General features: G+C 42.7%; 1 protein-coding gene across 3 annotated transcripts in view; it reads right to left on the bottom strand.

Moving 5' to 3' along the window:
* LHFPL6 (LHFPL tetraspan subfamily member 6) overlaps positions 1–23190 on the bottom strand; it is a 328052-nt gene that overhangs the window by 63195 nt on the left and 241667 nt on the right. For all 3 annotated transcript variants that reach the window (XM_062194335.1, XM_062194333.1, XM_062194334.1), the window contains exon 3: positions 20020–20118. In XM_062194335.1, the coding sequence (XP_062050319.1) occupies positions 20020–20118 (99 nt within the window). The remainder of the gene's footprint in view (positions 1–20019; positions 20119–23190) is intronic.

The raw sequence follows: 23190 nt of genomic DNA, 5'->3' as shown, positions 1-23190 counted from the left end.
GCCTGTGGATGGAAGATCTTTCTTTTTTTATCTTTCTGCCTTTGAAATAAAATGAAAATACATAAAAATTATAAAAAATGAACAAGCTAAAAGAAAGGGACTTATTTGTTTCTTGTCTGGCCAGCAGTCTCTGCAAGCACAGTGCTATTAATCTTTGACTCTGAGCACTGAAGCTACCTGCAAGTTTCACTAGAGATAATGCCCTGTAAAGATGATAAGGCAAACACACTGACTCTACACATGGAGCGTATAGTGGCCGCCTTTGTGCTCATGCTGTGACCTGACACAGAATCCCATCTCCATGTGGCCGTGGCCAGGATAGCCAGCAGGGTATTATTCAGAATGTGGAGATAAAGGGATAAAGATGAAGAGTGACCCTTGATTTCTGTGTGCAGATGCTATTTATAAAGGCTACAACTACCTGAAACTCAGCCCCTGTGACTCACAGAGAGAATGAAAAAGCCCATCTGTCTCTAGCTGCTGCTCCTGGGGCTTCAGCCAATTTTCCAACAAACCCATGAGAAAAGGTGCTGCCTTCCACCCTGATGGCATTTTATCCGCCCTTCCTGTCTGTAGCCGCCCCACTCGTGGGCCCTGGCAGCCTCTAAATGTACCATCCAGGGAGTCAGTGAGATGGAATGGGCGCAGCGAGCACTGCTTTGATGCTGGTCCACTGCTCTCGGACCAAGAAATTTTCCTCGATGATCCCTCTGCGATTTGGAGACAGCCCTAAATCTAATTTGGTCAGAGGCACGTGCTGTGGCACAGCAGGTGAAGCCACCACGAGGGATGTCCACATCCCATATCACAGTGTCTGGGATCAAGCCCTGCCTTGACCTTCTGATCCAGCTTCCTGCTAACAGCAGGTGATGGCTCAAGTTCTTGAGTCCCTGCCATCCATGTGGGAGACTCAATAGAGTTCCTGGCTCCTAGTTTGCGCTTGACCTGGTCTCAGCTATTGTAGGCATTTGGGGCCATGAACCAGTGGACTGATTTCTTCTTCTGTCTCTCTCTGTATCACTCTACTTTCAAAGAAAAAGAAATGAATAAATAAACATTTTAAAACAATACAATTAGGTCAAAATCTTTGCATTCTTTGCATTTCTTTTCAGTAAATTTCAAGACATTAAAAAACTGTCGGGAGTGGTAAGGGGTAGCTACTCTTCCACAACCTCATTCCCAAGTTATAATGAAAGCAAGTCTCAAACTAAATGCTGCAATGTATATAGCTATTTATTAAACAAATAGCTGTCAAAACAAACAAACAAACAAAAAACAGACATAAAACAACTCCTCAATCTGTTCTGGGAACTAGTTAAAGCTTCTTTCCCTTGTATTAATGTATTTGAGGAGAGAGGAAGGGAGGGGGGGGGAGAGAGAAAGAGAGAGAGAAAGAGAGAGCGAGCGCGAGAGTGAGCACTCCTATCAACTGGTTCACTTCCAAAATGCCTGAAATGGTTAGGGCTGGGCCAAGCTAGGCCAAAGCCAGGAGCTGGGAACTCAGTCCAGGTCTCCCATGTGGGTGGCAGGGGCCCAATCACTTAAGCCATCATCTGATGTCTCCCAGGGTCTGTATTAAGCAGCAAGAGTCAAGAGTTTGGAGGTGGGGATTGTACCCTGACACTGCAATGTGAGATGTATGTACCTCAATCAATGATTTACTTGTGAGGCAAAACACCTGACCCCCTTGCTCCCTATTTTTTTGGGCCGTTTACACTACCAATTTGCATAAATGCATCATTAGAAGCAAATGCAGCAAGGCTGCAGGGCGAGATTCTGTTTCTTTTCTTTTCTTTCTTTCTTTCTTTCTTTTTTTTTTTTTTTGACAGGCAGAGTGGATAGTGAGAGAAAGATAGAGAAAGGTCTTCCTTTTTGCCATTGGTTCACCCTCCAATGGCCGCTGCGGCCGGTGCATCGTGCTGATCCCAAGCCAGGAGCCAGGTGCTTTTCCCGGTCTCTCATGCGGGTGCAGGGCCCAAGCACTTGGGCCATCCTCCACTGCCTTCCCGGGCCATGGCAGAGAGCTGGCCTGGAAGAGGGGCAACCAGGATAGAATCCAGCGCTCCAACCGGGACTAGAACCCGGTGTGCCGGCACCGCAAGGCAGAGGATTAGCCTGTTAAGCCACGGCGCCGGCCAGGAGTCTGTTTCCTTTGGCATCATCAAAGAAACAGAAATTCTCCAAACCAAAGCACTAGAACCCTTCAGGAATGTTCAAGCCTGAGTATCATTATAAACAGCAGTAAGGGCACAGTCAGAAAGCATTGGTAAAATTGTTATTGGTTGTCAAAATACTAAAATACGGGTGTGTGTGTTGTGGTGCAGTGGATTAGGTCGCTGCTTGGGACACTTGCTTTCATATCGGAGTGACTGGGTTCAAGTCCCACCTCTCTTTCCAGTCAGCTTCCTGATAATGTGCATCTGTTGGGCAGCAGATGATGGCTCAAGTACTTGGGTCCCTGCCACACAGAAGGAATTCTTGGCTACTGGCTTCAATCTGGCCCAGCCCTGGCTGTTTTAGGCATTTGAGAGTGAACCAGTGGATGAATGAACCTGTCTGTCTCTCTCTTTTTCTTTCAAATAAATAAACATAAACATTCTGAAAAAAAACTAAAATACATGCCTAATACTAACATATGTATAAAATATTGCAACATCTGTACTGGTAGATAAACAGGCATTGTCCTAAGTCCCCCAAAATTTCTACTGTTCCTTTATTCCTTTGAGAATGGTAGAGAATCCTAGCTTCATGATCCAAACAGTTAATGCCAAAGGGTTTCATGGGGGCACAGGAGGCCCATAGGAACCTGCTTCAGCACTGTGGCCAGTGTTTGTTTTAGTTCAGACTGGTCAGATTCTATGACATATTGGTTGGTAAATATTTTCTTTTATTTGACAGATAGACAGTGAGAGAGAGAGACAGAGGAAAGGTCTTCCTTCCATTGGTTCACCCCCCCAAATGGCCGCTACAGCTGGAACTAAGCCGATCCAAAGCCAGGAGTCAGGTGCTTCCTCCTGGTCTCCCACATGGGTGCAGAGGCCCAAGCACTTGGGCCATCCTCCACTGCCTTCCCGGGCCACAGCAGAGAGCTGGACTGGAAGAGGAGCAGCCGGGACTAGAACCTGGTGCCCATATGGGATGCTGGCGCCTCAGGTGGAGAATTAGCCAAGTGAGCCACGGTGCTGGCTGGTAAATATTTTCAATATAATTCAGGTTCTATGCCTTGATGGATGCTTACATTCTCTTGAACATCTCCAATTTCGCCAATAAAACTCCATTTTAACACTCATTATGTTAAATAACAAGATTCCAATTCCACTAATAAAAATCCATTAGTGCTATGCTAATTAGGAAAGTTTCTGCTTTTGATCAAGATATGAATAACAGAAGTGCTTGTCCTAACGGCCTAGAGTATCCACTTGATTTGGGGTTTCCCCTAAATAACCCATATATATCACTCTCTAAGCTGAAATATCTAAAATGAATTGCAAGGCATTCATTATAGGCGCTGTAATAGTGGTGTCAAGAACTAGAGTCTGAGACTTACTCTATCTGCAAGCTAATGAGTTAGAATGCCACGGTTGCATGGATGCCCAGAAAAGTTAAGAGACTCCTAGGTCAGAGACAAAGGACTGTGCTACTCACAGCACAGCACAGCAAGCAACATTAGCTCCATGTTTTTGTCCATTCTGCCGGCCTCTCACATTCCACAGGGGCTGATAGAAAGCAGCCCAAGTGGATGCAGCAAACAAGTGAGTTTGTGTCACAACTGAAGAACCCCATGATTAGGCAACTTGCATCTTCTATGATAAGTAGCAAGAATAGCTGCCCCATCCTCACCCCACAGGGAGATATTATTTTTATTATACTGGACAACAAACACACCTGCTCTCTGCTCTGTCTTCTAATATTTGTTTGCTATACAAATATTTTTGAAGAGAGAGTCCAGAGCAAAGTGTCTTTGATCACAAGAAATACTGAAACACAAACAACCCATGAAGAACTATATCCAACAGTGGCACAATGAAAATGATCTAGATGCTAAGTGGAGGCATATTCCATACCCAAGGAAGAGTAAACACTCATTTTCAGATATGCTTTCAAATTATTACTAGTGTATGGAAGGACTTATTTACATAACATTGATGGTAATCACAGATGTTTTTCCCTATTCATTCCTATTCAAACACTGTCATGGATAAGGGAACCAAGTTGAGGGGTTCAACTGCTTTCTAGCTTCCTGGAGGGGGTGATTTAAGGAATGCATGGCACTTAGAGTTCAGGTCCCTGTGCTTTCCAATGTCAGATACCCAAAGCCTGTTTGTCAGAGGTTCTATGTCTTTGCATCTCAGAAACTCATTGGAGTAATAATTAAAAGCCATGAGTACTCTCTTCATAAAAAACAGTATAGTTGCATAAGCATATAAAATTATACATTGCTTTATCAGGCTCACAAATTCTCTGAAGCCCACTGATGGACTATAGATCCCTTAAATAGTCCGTTAGGCCTCAAGTTAGAATCAGTCTGTAGATCAAGGGTTCCTATAACACTGAGCTGATTTACTAGGTCATCAAAACACGCAGTTGCTGTCTGAAAGTAGCTTACTTAGTCAGACATTTAACTGACATCTTCAGCTTTCCAAAGTAGGATCTCAAATCATGAAGTTAAAAATGTTCTGGCCTGGAAGTAAGCATTTAGCCTGGCAGTCCGTCCCACATAAGAGAGCCTCAGCTCAATTCTTTTTTTTTTTTTTTTTGACAGGCAGAGTGGACAGTGAGAGAGAGAGAGAGAGACAGAGACAGAGAAAGGTCTTCCTTTGCCGTTGGTTCATCCTCCAATGGCCGCATGGCCAGCGCGCTGCAGCTGGCGCACCGCGCTGATCCGAAGGCAGGAGCCAGGTGCTTCTCCTGGTCTCCCATGGAGTGCAGGGCTCAAGCACCCAAGCACACATCCTCCACTGCACTTCTGGGCCATAGCAGAGAGCTCAATTCTTGACTGTAGTTCTTGACTTGCTCCAGCTCCCTGCCAATGCAGATTCTGGGAGACCATGTTGATGACTCAAGTAATTGGGTCCCTGCCACCTACATGGAAAACCTGGTTTGCAACTTGAATTCCTGGCTCTGGCCCCAGTCCAGAAACAATGGCAGGCATGTGGAAAATGAAGTAGTGGAGGTAGCTTTTTTTCTCTCTCTCAAATAAATTAAAAAATATAAAAATTTATCTTAAAAATACTGAGAAGAGCTTCCAAAAATCAATACTTCATGGGCCAGTCAGTATTGTGGTGTAGGAGATAAAGCTGCTGCCTGCGATGCCAGCATCCCATATGGGTACCAGTTTGAGACCCAGCTGCCCTACTTCTGATCCAGTTCCCTGCTAATGCACCTGGGAAAGCATCAGAGGATGGCCCAAATCCTTGAACCCCTGCACCCACGTGCAAGACCCAGATAAAGCTCCTGGCTTTGGTCTGGCCCAGCCTTGTCCGTTGCAGCCATTTGGGGAGTGTATCAGTGGATGGAAAATTTCTCTGTATGTCTCTCTGCTCCCTTTGTACTCTGCCTTTCAAATATATAAATCTTAAAAAAAAAACCCTAGTACTTCAAGGATACAAACGCCACAGAAACAGAACTGAATGGTATTCCTTTAAGTATGATTCTAAAATTATATATGATTAGTAAGGACACAAATTAGAAGTGAAGGAATAGAGAAAGGCATAATTAATACTGCAGTGAATAATTGATGACAGTGTGACATCAAACTACTGCCAAACAACAACAAAGCCATGAAGAACTAGAAAATTCAGTCTTGGTTCTTCAGTGAAAAGGCATCAGCATGCTGCAAAGTCCACTGCTCTTAGGAATGACTTTACCATTCATGATGGAAAGAAGAGGGTAGGCTTGATTCTGTTTTATATACCCTGGCTGAAATGGTGGGGAAATATATAAAACATCCTCAAACTATTTCAGCATGCTTAAAATAGAAACTGTGCTGGCATTTAAGGGAGAATGGCAGGGTTAATATTTGTTGCATGTCTTCTCTGGGCAATGTACCTAATATAAGGGCACTCCAAAAAATTTTGTGGCAAGTAAAATTAAAAGATAATTTTGGAGCAAAAAATTTAAAACTATTTTACCATTTTATTACTTAAAGTGTCTTATTTATGCATTTTTATGGGGAAAAATGCAATTTTTCAATACAATATAAACCAGTCAAGTCAGGCAACTAGCCTTTCCATTTCTCTGTCTTAGTTTGGAGCCTACTAGCTCCCCTCTTTGTGCTTTTTACACATGATTGTGAACTACATCCACCCACTGTGCTGTGGAACACTAGAACTTGTTCCTTCCGTCTGACTATACTTTGGTACCTGCTATCCAGCCTCCCTCAACCTACTCTCACTCACTCTTCCTGGCTTCTAGTAACTGCTATCCTAAGTTCAGATTCACTACTGTTTCTGAAACTTCCACAAATGATGGAGAACACACAATACTTGTCTTCCTGTGATTGGCTTGTTTCAGTTAACATAATGATCTCCAGTTCTATCTATTTTATTAAAATGACAGAATTTCAGCACAAAAAATTTTTGAAATCCACGTGGATGATGGTTCTTCATAAGTTCATGAAAATGCATATTACATATGAAGCAAGACCCCTACCTTACACCTTACACAAAAATCCATTCAAAGTGGATTAAAGAACTAAATCTACAACCCAATACCATCAAATTACTAGAGAACATTGGGGAAAACCTGGAAGACATCAGTCTGGGCACAGAATTCATGGAAAAGACCCCAGAGACACAGGAGATAAAAACCAAAAATAACAAGTGGGATTACAAAGAAACAGGATAGCAAAAGAAACAGGAGAAATTATTTGCAAACTATGCAACTGACAAAGGATTCATAACCAGAATATATAAAGCGATCAAAAACTCAATAATAATAGCAAAGCAAACAACCCAGTCAAGAAGTGGGCAAAGGACTTAAACAGATATTTCTCAAAAAAGGAAATCCAAATGACCTACAGACACGTGAAAAAATACTCAGGCTCACTAGCCATCAGGGAGATGCAAATCAAAACCACAATGAGGTTTCACCTCACCCCTGTTAGAATAGCTCTCATACAGATATAGAAATCAACAAACAACAAATGCTGGTGAGGATGTGGGGAAAAAGGTACCCTAATCCACTGTTGGTGGGAATGCAAATTGGTAAAGCCACTATGGAAGACAGTTCAGAGATACCTCAGAAATCTGAATATAGACCTACCATATGACCAGCCATCCCACTCCTTGGAGTTTATCCAAAGGAAGTGAAATCAGCAAATAAGAGAGTTGTCTGCACCTCCATTTTATTGCAGCTCAATTCACAATAGCTAAGACATGAAATCAACCTAAATGCACATCAACAGAAGGCTGGATAAAGAAATTATGGGGGCCGGTGCCGCAGCTCAACAGGCTAATCCTCCACCTAGCGACGCCGGCACACCAGGTTCTAGTCCCGGTTGGGGCACCGGATTCTGTCCCTGTTGCCCCTCTTCCAGGCCAGCTCTCTGCTATGGCCTGGGAGTGCAGTGGAGGATGGCCCAAGTGCTTGGGCCCTGCACCCCACGGGAGATCAGGATAAGCACCTGGCTCCTGCCTTTGGCTCAGCGCCGCTGGCCGCGGCGGCCAGTGGAGGGTGAACCAACGGCAAAGGAAGACCTTTCTCTCTGTCTCTCTCTCTCTGTCCACTCTGCCTGTCCAAAAAAAAAAAAAAAATTATGGGATATGTACTCTATGGAATACTACACAGTGGTAAAAAAAAAATGAAATCCGGTCATTTGCAGCTAAATGGATGAATCTGGAAAATATCATACTTAGTGAAATAAGCCAGTCCCAAAGAGACAAATATCATATGTTCTCCCTGATCTATGACAACTAACAGAGCTCCTAAAAGGAAACCTGTAGAAGTGAAACTGACACTGTGAGAAGCAATTACTTGAACAGCCCTTGTCTTGACTGTTGAGGAAAAGTTTATTATTTCAATTTTTATTCTTTTTTTCTTCTCTACTTAATACCATTGGTTGAACTCCTTACTTAACACAGAATTAATCATAGATGTATTAAGTCAATTGAAAATAGATCCCAGTTAGAAATAAGAGTGGGAATGAGAGGGAGGAGCTGTATAGATCAGCACATATTCCCACAGACCTACTCCTAAGGGTGAAGTTAAAAACTTGCCATGGACTCCAAATCCCATTTAGCTGGGTGGCACTAATACCATCTTATGTGATAAAGTGATCATATTAAGTATGGAATTGATTATATAGATAGGACCATAAGTCAAAGGGATCACATAAATAAGACCAAGTGCCTAGTTATAATAATAGATAGAATTACAAACATGGGAAGCAGTCCACACAGCAGACTCAAAAAATGACAAACACCATAAACAGCACTCTGACCTCAGAATGAGCCCCTAAGGCCTGACTGAAAACACCATGAGGGCATTTCAGGCATGGAAAGCCAAGACATAGTGGCAAAAATAGTTCTGCATGAAGGATCTCTGTGAGTAAGACCCCAGTGGAAAGAAAGGGCCATCAAAGAAGGATGTACTTGTGTCTGAAGGGAGGAGAGAACTTCCACTTTGCATATGGCACTATCTAAAAACTGACGGAGTTTGTGGACTTAAGAGGCTTTCATAGCCTTGGCAGCTCATGACAAGAGCCTCAGGTGATCACTGACATCATAAATAAGAGTGTCAGTGGTTAAACCAACAACAGGAGTCACTGTCACTTGCTCCCCATGTTGGACCTCTGTCCTTAATGAATTGTACTATGAGAATTAATGGTAAAACTTGTCTTCAAATTGTACTTTATACTTTGTGTGTCTGTGTGGGTGCAAGCAGTTGAAATCTCTACTTAGTATAGAGTTGGTCTTCTGTATATAAAGTCAATTAAAAACTAATCTTGGCCGGCGCAGCGGCTCAATAGGCTAATCCTCCGCCTATGGCGTTGGCACACCAGGTTCTAGTCCCGGTCGGGGTGCCGGATTCTGTCCTGGATGCCCCTCTTCCAGTTCAGCTCTCTGTTGTGCCCTGGGAGTGCAGTGGAGGATGGCCCAAGTCCTTGGGCCCTGCACCCACATGAGAGACCAGGAGAAACACCTGGCTCCTGGCTTCGGATCAGCACAGTGAACCAATGGTAAAAAAAAGGAAGACCTTTCTCTCTGTCTCTCTCTCTCTCACTGTCCACTCTGCCTATCAAAAAAAAAAACAAAAACAAAAACAAAAAAAAACCAAAAAAAACCCCTAATCTTAATGGAAAATGTAATGGGAGAGAGTGGGAGGTGGGATGGGAGTTGGGGGTAGGAGGGTGGGAATGGGGAGAATAAATACTATATCCCTAAAAGCTGTACATATGAAAATTGTATTCATTAAGTAAAAACCTTCAAAAAAATGCATGTTATGAAAACACTATGCATGAATTTCACATTTTTGCATCAAAATAAATTTATCCTTTAATTCCATGTTTCCATGGACTTTTAAAGTACACTTACTCTCATCCTCTGGTATCCATGAGGGATTGGCTCCAAGACCCCCTAAGGACAAAACCTATGGCTGCTCAAGTTCCTTGGCACAGTTTTTGGGCATGACCTATGCATATCCTCCCATGCAATTTACATCATCTTTCCTAAATTACTTGTATCTAATACAATGTAAACTATATGATTTAGCAAATAATGAGTGGGGAAAAAAGTGTGTACATATTCAGTACAGATGCAATTTTTTCCAAATGTTTTCCATCTATGCTTGGTTGAACACAAAGATACAGAAGGCCAACTGTACTTTCACTCTGACCCATGTTTCTTTAAAATTACTTATTTCTATTTTCATCTTATTTGAAAGGCAGAGAGACAGGAAGAGACAGTGAGAAATTAAGAGATCTCTCATCCACTGGGTCACTTTCCAAATGTCTGCAATACCTGAGGGCAGGCCAGGATCCTAGCACTTAATCCAGGTTTCAAATATGAGTGGCAGGAACCCAAGCTCTTAGCCATCACTTGATGCCTCCCAGGGTGCACACTAGCAGGAATCTGGATCAGAACTGGAGCCAGAACTTGAACCCAGGCATTCTGACACAGATTCGGCATATCATCGGCATCTTAATCACTGTGCCAAATGCCCGCCCCAACTCTAATTTGTTTCTCAGTCACTTGGGACAGGTTTTTTCATCCCCTTTTAAAAAGAGAAGGCTGGGCCGGCGCCGTGGCTCAATAGGCTAATCCTCTGCCTGCGGCGCCGGCACACCGGGTTCTAGTCCCGGTCCGGGCGCCGGATTCTGTCCCGGTTACTTCTCTTCCTGTCCAGCTCTGTGCTGTGGCCCGGGAGTGCAGTGGAGGATGGCCCAGGTCCTTGGGCCCTGCACCCGCATGGGAGACCAGGAGAAGCACCTGGCTCCTGGATTTGGATAAGCGCGGTGCGCTGGCCACAGCACATGGGCTGAAGCGGCCATTGGGGGGTGAACCAATGGAAAAGGAAGACCTTTCTCTCTGTCTCTCTCTCTTACTGTCCACTCTGCCTATCAGAAAAATAAATAAATAAAAATAAAAAGAGAAGGCTGAAGCTCAGGAGTTCATTTGCCTTGCTCAGAATAAAAAATTTGTAAAGGAATAAAACTAGATTCAAATTCATTTTTCTCCTTTAAGGGGAAAATATATTTATCTGAAATAATTAATTATTATGTTATTTTTAAAAAAAATCTGATCAATGAAAGTTCTCACTGCTCATTTAGTAAGCTTTTCTCTATAACTTCTCTATATTCCTTAAATTTGGCAGCATTCTACCAGATTAAAACTCAGATTAGAATTCAAATCAGCCCTTGGAGCATGTTGTTGTATTTGTGTCTCCCCTGCGCCCAAACCCTTTTGATGAGATAAATCAGTCATGTTCACAAATGAGATGAGAGACTTGTTAAGAGGAAGTGTCTAATTTCTATCTTCTAGTATGGACAGAAGGCAAAAATACACAGTAAAGTAACTGGCACATGAGTTAGCTCACTGCTGTGAATTCTCAAATTTGTGGCAGAAATTTTTTTGGGGGGAGGAATGTGTTTGGCACAGTGGTTATAATACCACTTGGTTCACTCTCATCCCAGATTAAAGCATCTATCTGGGTTTGAGTCCTTGCTCCAATTCCAATTCCAGCTTCTTGCTAACGCACATTAGCAAGCAGCAAGTGATGTGAGGTAGCAGGTGATGGCTCAAGTACTTGGGTCCCTGTAATCCCTATGAGAGACCAGAATGGAGTTCTGGGATCCTGGTTTTGGCATGGCCTAGTATTGGCTGCTATAGGCATTTGGGAAGAGAACCTGTGATTGGAAGATCTCTTTCTCTCTGCTTTCCAAATAAATGAAAAATAAAAAAACAAAAGATAATTTTTTTCTTGAGATCAAGAGCTATAATATAAATATTTAAAAGAACTCTAATGTCTGCATGTACACAAATGTCCCAGCAACATCGGTGAATGGACCTTCTATGGTGCTACTCTTCTGTACATATGTTACAAGAGTGTTCTAAGACACATCTGGGAATCCTCTCAACTGTTATCTACCTGTGGACAGGGAGCAGGGGACTTCCAATGGGGGTATGTTACATCATTACAAGGAGTCAGCTACAGAATATATTATCCCTGAATCCCAACTACCAGGACATTTTTGATAAAATCTACAGATTTACTTAAGATGATATTTATATAGCAAAATTGTCCTAATCATCCTTTCTTACATACTTCATGGATACATTCAATTGAACAAAGTTCATTCCTAAGAAATGTCTTAAAACATAAAAAAAAAAAAATCCCCCAAAACAATTCAATTTAAATTTAGTGTCTTTCTGGATCAGACTTATATTCACATGGAACATACTAGAAAATAGTTGAGAGAACATAATACAAAACAATAACAAAAATGAATCTGTTCAATTTCAGAAATTTACTTAAGTATTTTATATATAAAAAGGCAAACAACTTGGCTATATATTTTTTCATATGAAAGGACAACACTGAAAAAATTGAAGATGAATCTTTGAAAGGAAGATTAGACTACTCTCCTCCAATAGTGTGGTGGTCATATCTCAAGAAATCGTATTCCCTGCAGGTTTTCCCAGAGCATTTCTCTTTTCTTCTGCAATTGCCGAATCCCACTGCTATAAATCACTGCAAGTCGCTGAATGACTTTAATGGCTTTAAAACGGCATTAATATTACAAAAGCGGGAATGATCACCAACAGAAATAACAAGAGCAAAAAAGACTCAGGAAGAATTTATAATAATTTTTGTTTACTCAGTTTTTTAAACTATGACCTGATCTTGATTATCTTCTGGGGGTGGTTAAAGTCATTAGTCCCACGAAAGTGATGCCAGGGCCAGCACTGTGGCATAGCGGGTAAGGCCTCCCTGCCTACAGTGCCGCCATCCCATATGGGCACTGGTTCAAGTCCCAGCTGCTCCACTTCTGATCCAGCTCTCTGTTGTGCCTCTACGGATGGCACAAGTTCTTGGGCCCCTGCACTTATGTGGGAGACCAGGAAGAAGTTTCTAGATCCTGGCTTCGGATTGGCGTGGCTCTGACCGTTGTGGCCATCTGGGAAATGAACCAGTGGATGGAAGACCTCTCTCTCTCTCTTTCTCTCCCTCTCTCCCTCTCTGTAACTTTTACTTTCAAATAAATAAATAAATCCTTAAAAAAAAGTGATGCCACGATTCTGGCCAGGATATCAGTGGCCAAAGATACACAGAAACACAATGGCAGCTGCCTTTTCAGTGGTCAAAACTCAGCAGAAGGATTTCCTCTTTTTTTTATTCTGTCCTTCCATTCTCTCTCCCTTTTTTTAACCATTCAATAGATAGCAGATATATAACCTGCAGCTAATGGCTATGTCTATCTTATTCACAATTTTATATGTGTGGCATAACTTTTGTACACAGAACGTGCTTAATAACTATTTGTTGAGGAGTTGGTGCTGTGGCATGGTAGGCTAATCCTCTGTGATACCAGCATCCCATAGGGGCACTGGTTTGTGTCTTAGCTGCTCCTCTTCTGATCCAGATCTCAGTTTATGGTGTGGGAAAGCAGTGGAAGATGGCCCAAGTGCTTGGGCCCCTGCACCCTTGTGGGAGACCCAGAAGAAACTCATGGGTCCTGGCTTCAGATCAGCTCAGCTCAGGCTGTTGCAGCCATTTGGGGAGTGAATCAGTCATCAGATGAAAGACCTTTCTTTTGGATCTCCCTTTCTATATCTACAACCCTACCTCTCAGATAAATAAATAAATCTTTTAAAAAAAACATTTATTGAGTAAATAAATTGATCTACTGAATACCAAACACCACGACAAGTGCTGAAGTTGAGAAAACCCTGTTCCCCGTGTTCATATGGATCCTGCAAAGCTGTGTTTAGAGAAGCAGCCAGAATTGGATCTATGATTGCACCAAATGGGGTACGTTTTCTTAAAGCAGAACTAGAAACATTTACTAAGTCATAATTCAAAGTGGAAGCTTTCATGCTCTAATTTGTTATTGTGGGTGGAATGCTCTAGAATGGGCATATTAAGGGAACACCTTGAAATGGATGTTTTTCTCCCCACTTCCCATTATGAATGCAGAAAGCCCTTCATTGCCTGAAGAGAGGCCCCTAAGAAGTCTGAGTGATGGGTCAGCTTTGCGGTGCAATGGGTGAAGCCGCCCCATGCAACACCAGCATCCCATATGTGCGTAGGTTTGAGTCCTGGCTGCTCCACTCTGATCCAGCTCTCTGTTGATAGACCTGGGAAAGCAGTGGCAGATGGCCCAAGTGCTTGGGTCCCTGATTTGATGAAGAGCCTGGCTCTGGCTTCAGATTGGCCCAGCTCCAACCATTTGCTGCCATTTGGGAAGTGAACCAGCGGATGGAAAATCAATCAATCTCTCTCTCTCTCTCTCTCTCCCCCACCCCCTCCCTTCCTCCCTCTGTGTATCTTTGACTTTCAAATAAATAAACAATCTTTAAAAAAAAGAAGGCTGAGTGATGGGAAAAGTTGATTGTCTTTTGCCTTAAAGCAGGCTGAACACTTTACTTTGTTGCTCTGTGATTTAATCACTGTCCAGGTTGGGTTACCTCAGCCCATGGAGATCACCCGCCATCATCTGTAGCCAAGTTCAGGGTTTCCCATAGGTACTCCAGGTTGAGTCTTGTAGCAGTTGCCTGGCTTTCCTCTGTTATCCTCCTGTACTTGAGAGATCTCAGTGAGGGAATCAGTCTCAGGCTAGACTTTCTAAATGCTTCAGTGAGTTGGACTAAAATATCTAAGCTTGGAATAGCTCCAGTTTCTAGCCAACTAGGAGGCAGGGCACCATCACAGCCATAAAGATCTTAAAAGTGGCTAAATATCAATGCATATTTAATACCTCATTGTTAAGCTGACTCCAATATAGCAATCTCACACTGTAATAATAAGTTTACACTAGGCAATGACCAACGCACCAAGTTTGTGGGGTGGCGTAGGGGTGGGGGGGTCCCTGCATGAGTTAAGGGACAAACACTTTAACTAGCACCCTCCCCACATACCTGCTGCCTCCTTCCTACATACAACTCCAATGTCAGCAGCCCCTGGGCACAGTCTCAGCTGTGTGGCCTGTCGAGCAGGAAGCAGCCTCAAAAGTCCCTGTGAGTAACCAAAGCCTTCTAACTACTGTCATAGAGCAGCTTCTCCTATTCTTATCTGCAGGAATGAAGCCTACGGGTAAACAGTAGGAAAACTGAGTCACTCAGCTTAAGAAGTATCCATCAACACCAAGCTTGAAAAAGCTCAAGACTATGAGGCCGACTTTGCGGCATAGCAGGTAAAGCCACCACCTGCAATGCTGGAATTCTGTATGGCCACTGCTTCATGTTCCAGTTGCTCCACTTCTGATCCAGCTCCCTGCTAACAGCCTGGGAAAAGCAGCAGAGTATGCCCAAGTCCTTGGGCCCCTGCTACCCATGCAGGAGACCTGGATGAAGCTCCCGACTTTGGTTTGGACCAGTGCTGGCCATTGCAGCTATCTGGGAAGTTAATCAGCAGATGGAAGATCTCTCTTTCTGTCTCTGTCTCTGTCTGTAACTGTGAATTTCAAAATAAACATTAAAAAAAAAGAAAAGGCTCAAAATTAAACAAAAAGAAATGTTGTATTTTTGGTTCTAGCTTCATCCAAATGATCTCCTCATAAAAGTGTAAGTAGAAAGAAAGCATCATAAGGAGGCAAAGAGCTAAAGGGGATGTTTCCAGAAACATGTGGACAGGTCTGGCTCAGACAGGAGTTGAGGAGATTTCTTCCTTACTGAAAACTGGAAGGAGCAGACTCTCATCATTCCCAACGTTGAGAGCTCAGCGTCTTGAGTGGATGGTACTGTTCTTGAGAAACCAACAGAATAATTTCAAGAACGGGAAACATGATGGCTTCTTAATCAAATTAAATAGCAAAATGAAAGCAATAATTATTCAAAATTACTTGGCAAATTAGCAAGACAAATTAATTGAAACACTATTTTTGATCATAAGGATATAATTAGAAAACTCTTTGGTGGATGAAAATATCTCTGAGGCATGAATTAAATCAATTGGACAACCTGATTATAAAGATCTTATGCTGAACATGTAAATCCAAACTTACTGTTATGGAATATGAAAAGAAGAAAAAAGACTGATCAGCATTAAAACCCTAATAGCACATATCTATTTGGGCTTTATTATGTGCTAGGTGCTGTGTATTATTCTTATCCCTTGTAGTATTTGTTCCCTCACAAAGAAGTAACATCATCATCTTCTACACTTAATGGTATCCAGGGGAGAGGAACATCTGGCCTGCAGGCAGTATAAGACCCGTGAAATCATTTGATCTGGCCCTGCCAAAGCAACTACAGGCAGGAGTTGAAATTCAATAAATCCATAGCAGGCTAATTTTTCAGTTGATAATTTTGTATGGGACACAAATGATAGTATAAATATCCAAACAGCCCCTGACAGAAAAAAAGTTCTTCATCTCTGCCATTATAGCCTTTTGTTCACATCACAGGCTACAGTGAGGAGCGCAGGGCACTCAAAAGTCAGACAAAATATAGACTGGCTGAGATACATTTTTTCTCTTAATTTTCCACTTGCAAATATCACTACTTTACAATGAAATCCATTTCTAGAATACTCTAAGCATGTCCAAGCCAGACCAGAAGAAGCCAATTGGCACACGGCTTCCCCTTGGCTGCAGTTATCCAGATAACAATGAACATGTGATGAAATTGGCCCAATGCACATAAGGAAGCAGACTTTGACTCCACTGCTGGGGAAAGAGCTCACCTTCCCCTTCTGATAGAAAAAAGAATGCTCAGAGCCTTACGTGCCAAATGTACTATGGTCAGGGGGAGAACCAGCTCAAGATAAGGCCAGTCTACAGATGGCAGATGGCTGAAGCCAATCTATAGATAGTTCCTCCTGAACCCAGGCCCTGGATAACATCTTTGCACCCCTAGATTAGCCAACTGTACAGCTCATCTTAGCTCTGATGAGCTCTCCTGCTGCAGTAGGAGATCCCAAAAGTCTTCTTTGTTTATTTTATTCAGTTTGACTCACATTATTAATACTTTTTCTTCAAATATTTTTAAAACTTACTTATTTGAATGTCAAAGTTAGAGAGAGGGACACACACACACACACACATACACACACACAGAGAGAGAGAGAGAGAGAGAAAGAGAGAGAGAAAGAAAGAGAGAGAGAGAGAGAAACAGAGCAGAGAGATTTTCTATCAGCTGGTTCACTACCCAGATGGCCACAATGGCCAAGCAGAAGCCAGGAGCCTCTTTCAGGTTTCCGATGTAGGTGGTAGAGGCCCAAACACTTAGGCAATCTTTTGCTGTTTTCTCCAGGCCATTAGCAGGTAGCTGGATTAGAAGTGGATCATCCAGGACTGACACTGGCGTACATACGGGATGCCAGCATTGCAAGTGGTGGCTTTACATTCTGTGCCACAATGCTGGCCCCTCAGTCAAATTTTCATAACTTAAGCCTAAAGCATCTTAATTAAAAAAAAAAAAAAACTTACACAAGTTTGTTATTAAACTCTAGCAAAGCACACAAAAAATCTTCAATATAACTTATGGAATTTTGATGGAGAGAATTATAATTTCTGGTGTGGAAACCAAAAATATATATTCTCAACAAGACTACTTTTAATTTTAAGTTATTTGAGAGACAGCAAGAAAGGCACATAGAGAAAACACTCTCCCATTCAGCTGTTCACTCCTCCAGTGCCCTCAGGGGCTGAGTCTGGGCTGAGTCTAAGCTGAGTCTGGGCTGGGCCATCTAGAATTCAACCTGGGCCTCCCAAGTGGGAGGCAGAAACCCAACACCCTGAGGCATCACTACTGCCTCCCAGGAGGCAGTGGCTCGCTCTGTCCCTGTGCTTTGGTTGGGCCCCTGCCGCCCCTGTGGCAGACCCGGAAGAAGGTCCTGGCTCCTGCTTCAGCAAGCCACAGCCCTGGCCATTTGGGGAGTGAAGCAGTGGATGGAAGGCATCTCTCTCTGTCTCTCTCTTTTACCTTCCCTTCTTCCCTCCCTCAATCCCTGCCTTTCAAATTAAAACAAATAAGTCTTTAAATGTAAATAACTAAAAAATAAAGCTTTAAAAAATAAATTTAAACACTTCAATTTCCTGGAGTGCTCAAATAGTTTTAGTTAGCTTAATAAAAACACATACAGGAAATCATTACCACTTCTAAAAAGGCAACTTCCTTTTTTTAGGTTTAATTTGATATTCAAGTTTTTCAGCCGAGATGTTGAAAAGATACACAATACTGGGGTATAGTGATTAAAACCGCAGCAGCAGGACCAGGAGTTTCATTATAATCTGCTAATTAATATAACAACACAGAACAACAGACCACCAAGAATGGGCTCTCTTCAAGCTGGGGCCTGTGTTAAACAGAATGCCTCAAAAACCAAGGAAAGAAAAACGCCAGGCACTGTACTAAACAGTCACCCCTGGACGCAGCTGGCTGTCTACATAGCGCCAACATGTCCCCCCTTCTCTACACTTACGGCAATCACAAACTCATCCAGACTGAAGGAGACTGAGGTTCGTCGCCAAGAGAAATCTCTCATTTAAAAAGAAAAAACGTACGCCAAATCAAGTGGTGTCTAGAACAGTCTTCCCCCATGAAAGAGTGAGTATTCTCCCTTAGGAAAGGAAGGTGGTTGTCAACCATTACGTCAGATAAAATGGCTTCAGTCTCAAATTCACGAACACTGGCTACCATACCACATCTCTCTATTTTCCTATGATATCTTAGAGGGAATTTCTTTTTCCATACACATTCTAACAAAAATTTAAAAGTAAATAATTATTTGGGATAGTGTAAAATGCCATTAGATCAAATGCCTCAGAAGTCCTCTCCTTAGAGCGAAATATCGGATGTGAAAAGTATATGTTTATGTTGGTAACTTGCTATGCACTAATTGTCAGAAACTTAATGTGTTCATCTACCAGGATGAACATGGAGTGAAAATGCTGGGCCAGCACTGTGGCGTAGCAGATAAAGCTGCTGCCCGTGATGCCAGCATCTGATATGGGCACTGGTTCGAGTCCTGACAGCTCCACTTCTGAGCCATATCCCTGCTAATGGCCTGGGAAAAGCAGCAGAAGATGGTCCAAGTACTTAAACTCTCACCATCCAAGTGGCAGACCCAGATGAAGCCTCTGGCCTGGCCCAACTCTGGCCATTGGCAGCAATCTGGGGGGTGAACTAGCACATGGAAAATCTCTTTCTCTCTCTTTCTCAGCCTTTCTATAACTCTTTCAAGTGAATAAATACATCTTTAAAAAAAGAGAGAAAATGCCTTGGATTCCTTAGCCCTTATTGTCATTGCTTTGACTGATTTGTTCTCCTTGTCTTCTCAAACAATGAATTACACACAGAGTTGTTTTTAACAATGAGTAATAAATATATATATACAAAGATTTATTTATTTGGAAGGCAGAGTTACAGAGAGGCAGGGAGAGAGAGAGAGAGAGAGAGAGAGAGAGAGAAACTCTTCCATCCTCTAGTTCACTCCACAAATGGCCAAAAAGACTGAAGCTGGGCCTATCAAAGGCAGAAGCTAGGAGCTTCTTCCAGGTCTCCCACGTGGGTTGAGGGGCCCAAGGACTTGTCCCATTCTCTGCTGCTCTCCTGAATCAGAAGTGGAATAGCTGGGACTCAAATCAATGCCCATATGGGATGCCAGCACTGCAGGCCAGGGCTTTAATATGCTGTGCCACAGCACCAGGCATATAATATATATAAGTATATTTAATGAATTATCAATGAAAATAAACTCTTGAGAATAGCAACATTCCTTATCTGTGCATCTGCCAATGTCATCACCGTACCGGGCAAACAGGCTATCAACAACTATTTGCTCAACCACTGGATACATGAATGTATATATATGTATAGTCATACATAACTTCTGGCTACCATACCAGGATATGCTTTTCTTTTCCTTTTTTTAAAAAAAGTCTCAGGCTCTTCCTTGACTCTTTTATCTTTTTAATTGTCTTTTTTAAAAAAAGATGTATTTATTCTAAAGGCAGAATTACAGAGAGGCAGAGGCAGAGAGAGAGAGAGAGGGAGAGAATCGGTCTTCTATCTGCTGGTTCACTTTCGAAATGGCCACAATGGCTGGAGCAGGGCCTATCCAAAGCCAGCAGCTAGGAGCTTCTTACTGGTCTCCCATGTGGGTGCAGGGGCCCAAGGACTTGGGCCATCTTCTACTGCTTTCCCAGGCCACAGCAAAGAGCCAGATTGGAAGTGGAGCAGCCGGGATTTGAACCAGCACCAATATGATGCCAGCACTGAGGGGCCGGCTTTACCCACTACTCCACAGCACCAGCCCTGGATAGGTTTTTCTTATTAATCTCTTTTCCACCTTGTATTTCTGTGAAACATCAGATACAGTTCTTTTTCTAAAAGGAGGCCATCCACAAAGAGAACTTACCCAGGTCAAACTGGCCAGAAATGTAGCCACAAGTCTGCCGGACTTCCTCACTGTCCCAACCCAGGGGGTAGAGAGCACAGCCAGCACCGATCAACAAGCCTGCAAAGGAGATAAAACGAGAGGGCTTTACCCAGGTAGCTCTGCATGCCAAGGTAAGGCTACAGTGGAATCAATATCTAGAAGAACAACAAGATCATGGTGCCTGCTTTGGGAAAGCACAAGCCACAATTCCCTTAAGCAATCCAGAGTCAATTTGATTCCAGGAACAATTTCAAGTCTGCTGAAAAGAGAAAAGGAAAAAATAAAAACAAAACAAAAAAACAAAACTTGACAGCTCAGTTTGGCTCCAACTTTGCATTTTAAAGCATTAAAAGCCTTGCAAATCCTGTTTAAGAAATACATCCAGAAGTTCTTTCAATTACTCTCACACAAAGCCAACAAATTCCACCCTTAATCCATGTAAACAAGTAATTCAAGAGCAGGCAAAAGTTCCTAATAGGTTATGCTTCATCATTCATTAGATGTTCTGTGTTAAGAATCAAAGGAGACTCTTTCAGCATTGTCAAATTTCACTGGCAGCAGAAGGAACATAAAGATGTTCATGAACCACTTCAGCACATGGGGTGAACTGTGAATGGTACTGCCTGTTCTTAGGCTTGGTTGAGAATCAGCGCAGCCATACTTCTCAGAAACGCTCCAGGAGACAGACACTGTCATCCAAGTACTCCTTGCTGCTCAAACACAAGGAGCGATGGTGAAGCTGAAGAAAGCAGCCATTTGAACATGAATTAAGTTACCATGACAGCACACTCTGTTCTGACAGCTTTCCAAGAGTGAGTCTTCCGTTTTGCCTCAGAGCCTAAAACAGTTTTACACGCAACTAAAGATGTAAGCACTCGCCATTTCAACCCGTGGGCTCATCTGAAAGTAAGCTATTGCCAGCAATCATGAGTATTCTCATCACCAGCGGCACTCCCAGCGTGCTGAGTCAGTGGGACACCAAGGCATACACAGTCTGATGGCTGAGAATGTGGGCTTTGGGTGCGAAATGAGGGAGTCTCCTAAATAAGAAAATCTGATACAGTGGAATGGAGGAGCAATGGCAGGGCCCTAAATACATCTGCAGAAGAAACTTAATGTTTCCGTGCTGAGTCCCTTCCTGCCCCTTTGTCTTCCCAGGGTTTTCCCCTGGTAGGTGACTTTGAGTAGCCGTAATACACACAAATAAGGTTTCTTCACAGGCACGTAAGGTAGAGCTGCTTTCCAACTCCTCCTCAAGCATAGTGCTGAGCTGTAAGAATAGACATGCCCCATTCACAGACTCCTGTTTCCTACCTTGGCACCCCCCCCCCCCCCCCCCGCCATGGTCCATCCCTCAGTCTGAAGGAAAATGATCATCTCATGCAGAGGGGCCTCCATCCAAGGCAGTACCAAGGAAGAGTCCCTGAAACTGCATTTCCCTGACACCGGATGTCCCACAGGCAACTGTACAGACATGAACTGTGTTGAGGCTGAAGAATAATTCAGAAAGCAGGGATGTAAGACTTTGCAGACAAGGCCGAGGCCACAGTGGCTGGCTACTTCAGGCATTTTCTCTTCCAACAGACGACAGTATTTGAAGACAACTCCTTTATCCACTGTGAAATCATGACATTAATTAACGAGGATGCCAAACTCTGTGTAACATGAATTACATGAATGTTTAATAAGCACTGTGATATAACTTACAAGTTACTCAATTCTTAAATTAAAAGGTAACACCTCTTTCTGAGATCTTGTGATTCTTTTTTTTTTTTTTTTTTTTGGTTTTTGTTTTTTGACAGGCAGAGTGGATAGTGAGAGAGAGACAGAGAAAGGTCTTCCTTTTTGCCGTTGGTTCACCCTCCAATGGCCGCTGCGGCCAGCTCATCTCGCTGATCCGAAGCCAGGAGCCAGGTGCTTATCCTGTTCTCCCATGCGGGTGCAGGGCCCAAGGACTTGGGCCATCCTCCACTGCCTTCCCGGGCCATAGCAGAGAGCTGGCCTGGAAGAGGGGCAACCGGGATAGAATCCGGCGCCCCAACCGGGACTCGAACCCGGTGTGCCGGCGCCGCAAGGTGGAGAATTAGCCTGTTAAGCCACGGCACCGGCCTTTGTGATTCTTTTAAGATGAAAAAATGCATAAAGTCACTTAGATAGAAAATGTTCAAATGTAAAAAATTAAAAATAGTAACACTTAAGTTATCAATAGTTTTTATTTGATAAGGAAATAAATGATAAACTGTCTTATTTACTAAGATTCTTTGCAATGTAGCTGAAAAATAGGTGTCACGAAGTCACAAAAAACACCCACTTTTGTCCAATATTAGCTAGCTACTTTGGAGTACTATGCAAAATTGAGCTTATAAGAACCATCAAATGAGGAGTTATGGATTGAACAGGGTTTGACTCCCTAAACTATGCAGATGTTTGAACTCCAAAATCTTATTTTGATGGTTAATAGATTAATGCTAAATACTGATAGATTAGAGTAGTGGTTTGATGCCTTTGGGAAGTGACTGGATTGTGTTAGGTAGCTAGGGTGACCCTATGATGGAATCATGAATGGCCTTATAAGGAAATACCACATAGGGGTTGAAAGAAGAATGTGTCAGCTGGATCTCTGTGCTGTTTGGCTCACCATGTGCTGGTTGCACCGCACTCATCATCACTGCCAGCCTCCATCAGGTGCCAGAGCAAGGGGGCACACAATCTTGAGGCCAAAATAAACCTCCTCTCCTAATCACTTATCTCAAGATATTTCAGTTGAAGTCACACAAAGCTGACTGATACATGAGGATACTTCAAAAAGCTCAAGGAAAAAATGGAATTAACAGCTAAGTTTATCTTGGTGCAGGTGCAAAAAAAATTAAAGTCCATGCTTAGTTTTTTCATTATATGCCATTTTCATAAACTTTTTGAAGATTCCTCATGTGCACAAATTAAAAAAAAACAAACTTATCTTTCAATTCCATTTTCCTTGAACATGTTAGGAGTGCCCTTCGAGATAGCAAGTGTGCTAGCAGTTCCTTAAGTGGCCAAACACTTTGCAATCACTGCCTTTCTGTAGAAACCTTAGCTGTCTTTGGAACACTACAGAATGTGGAGTCAACCATATATTAGGAACAATTTTATACACCAGAAATTTGTGTT

The sequence above is a fragment of the Lepus europaeus genome, chromosome 6, assembly GCF_033115175.1.
Source record: "Lepus europaeus isolate LE1 chromosome 6, mLepTim1.pri, whole genome shotgun sequence".
In the NCBI taxonomy this organism is placed as follows: domain Eukaryota; kingdom Metazoa; phylum Chordata; class Mammalia; order Lagomorpha; family Leporidae; genus Lepus; species Lepus europaeus.
This window is presented reverse-complemented; position numbering and strand designations above follow the sequence as displayed.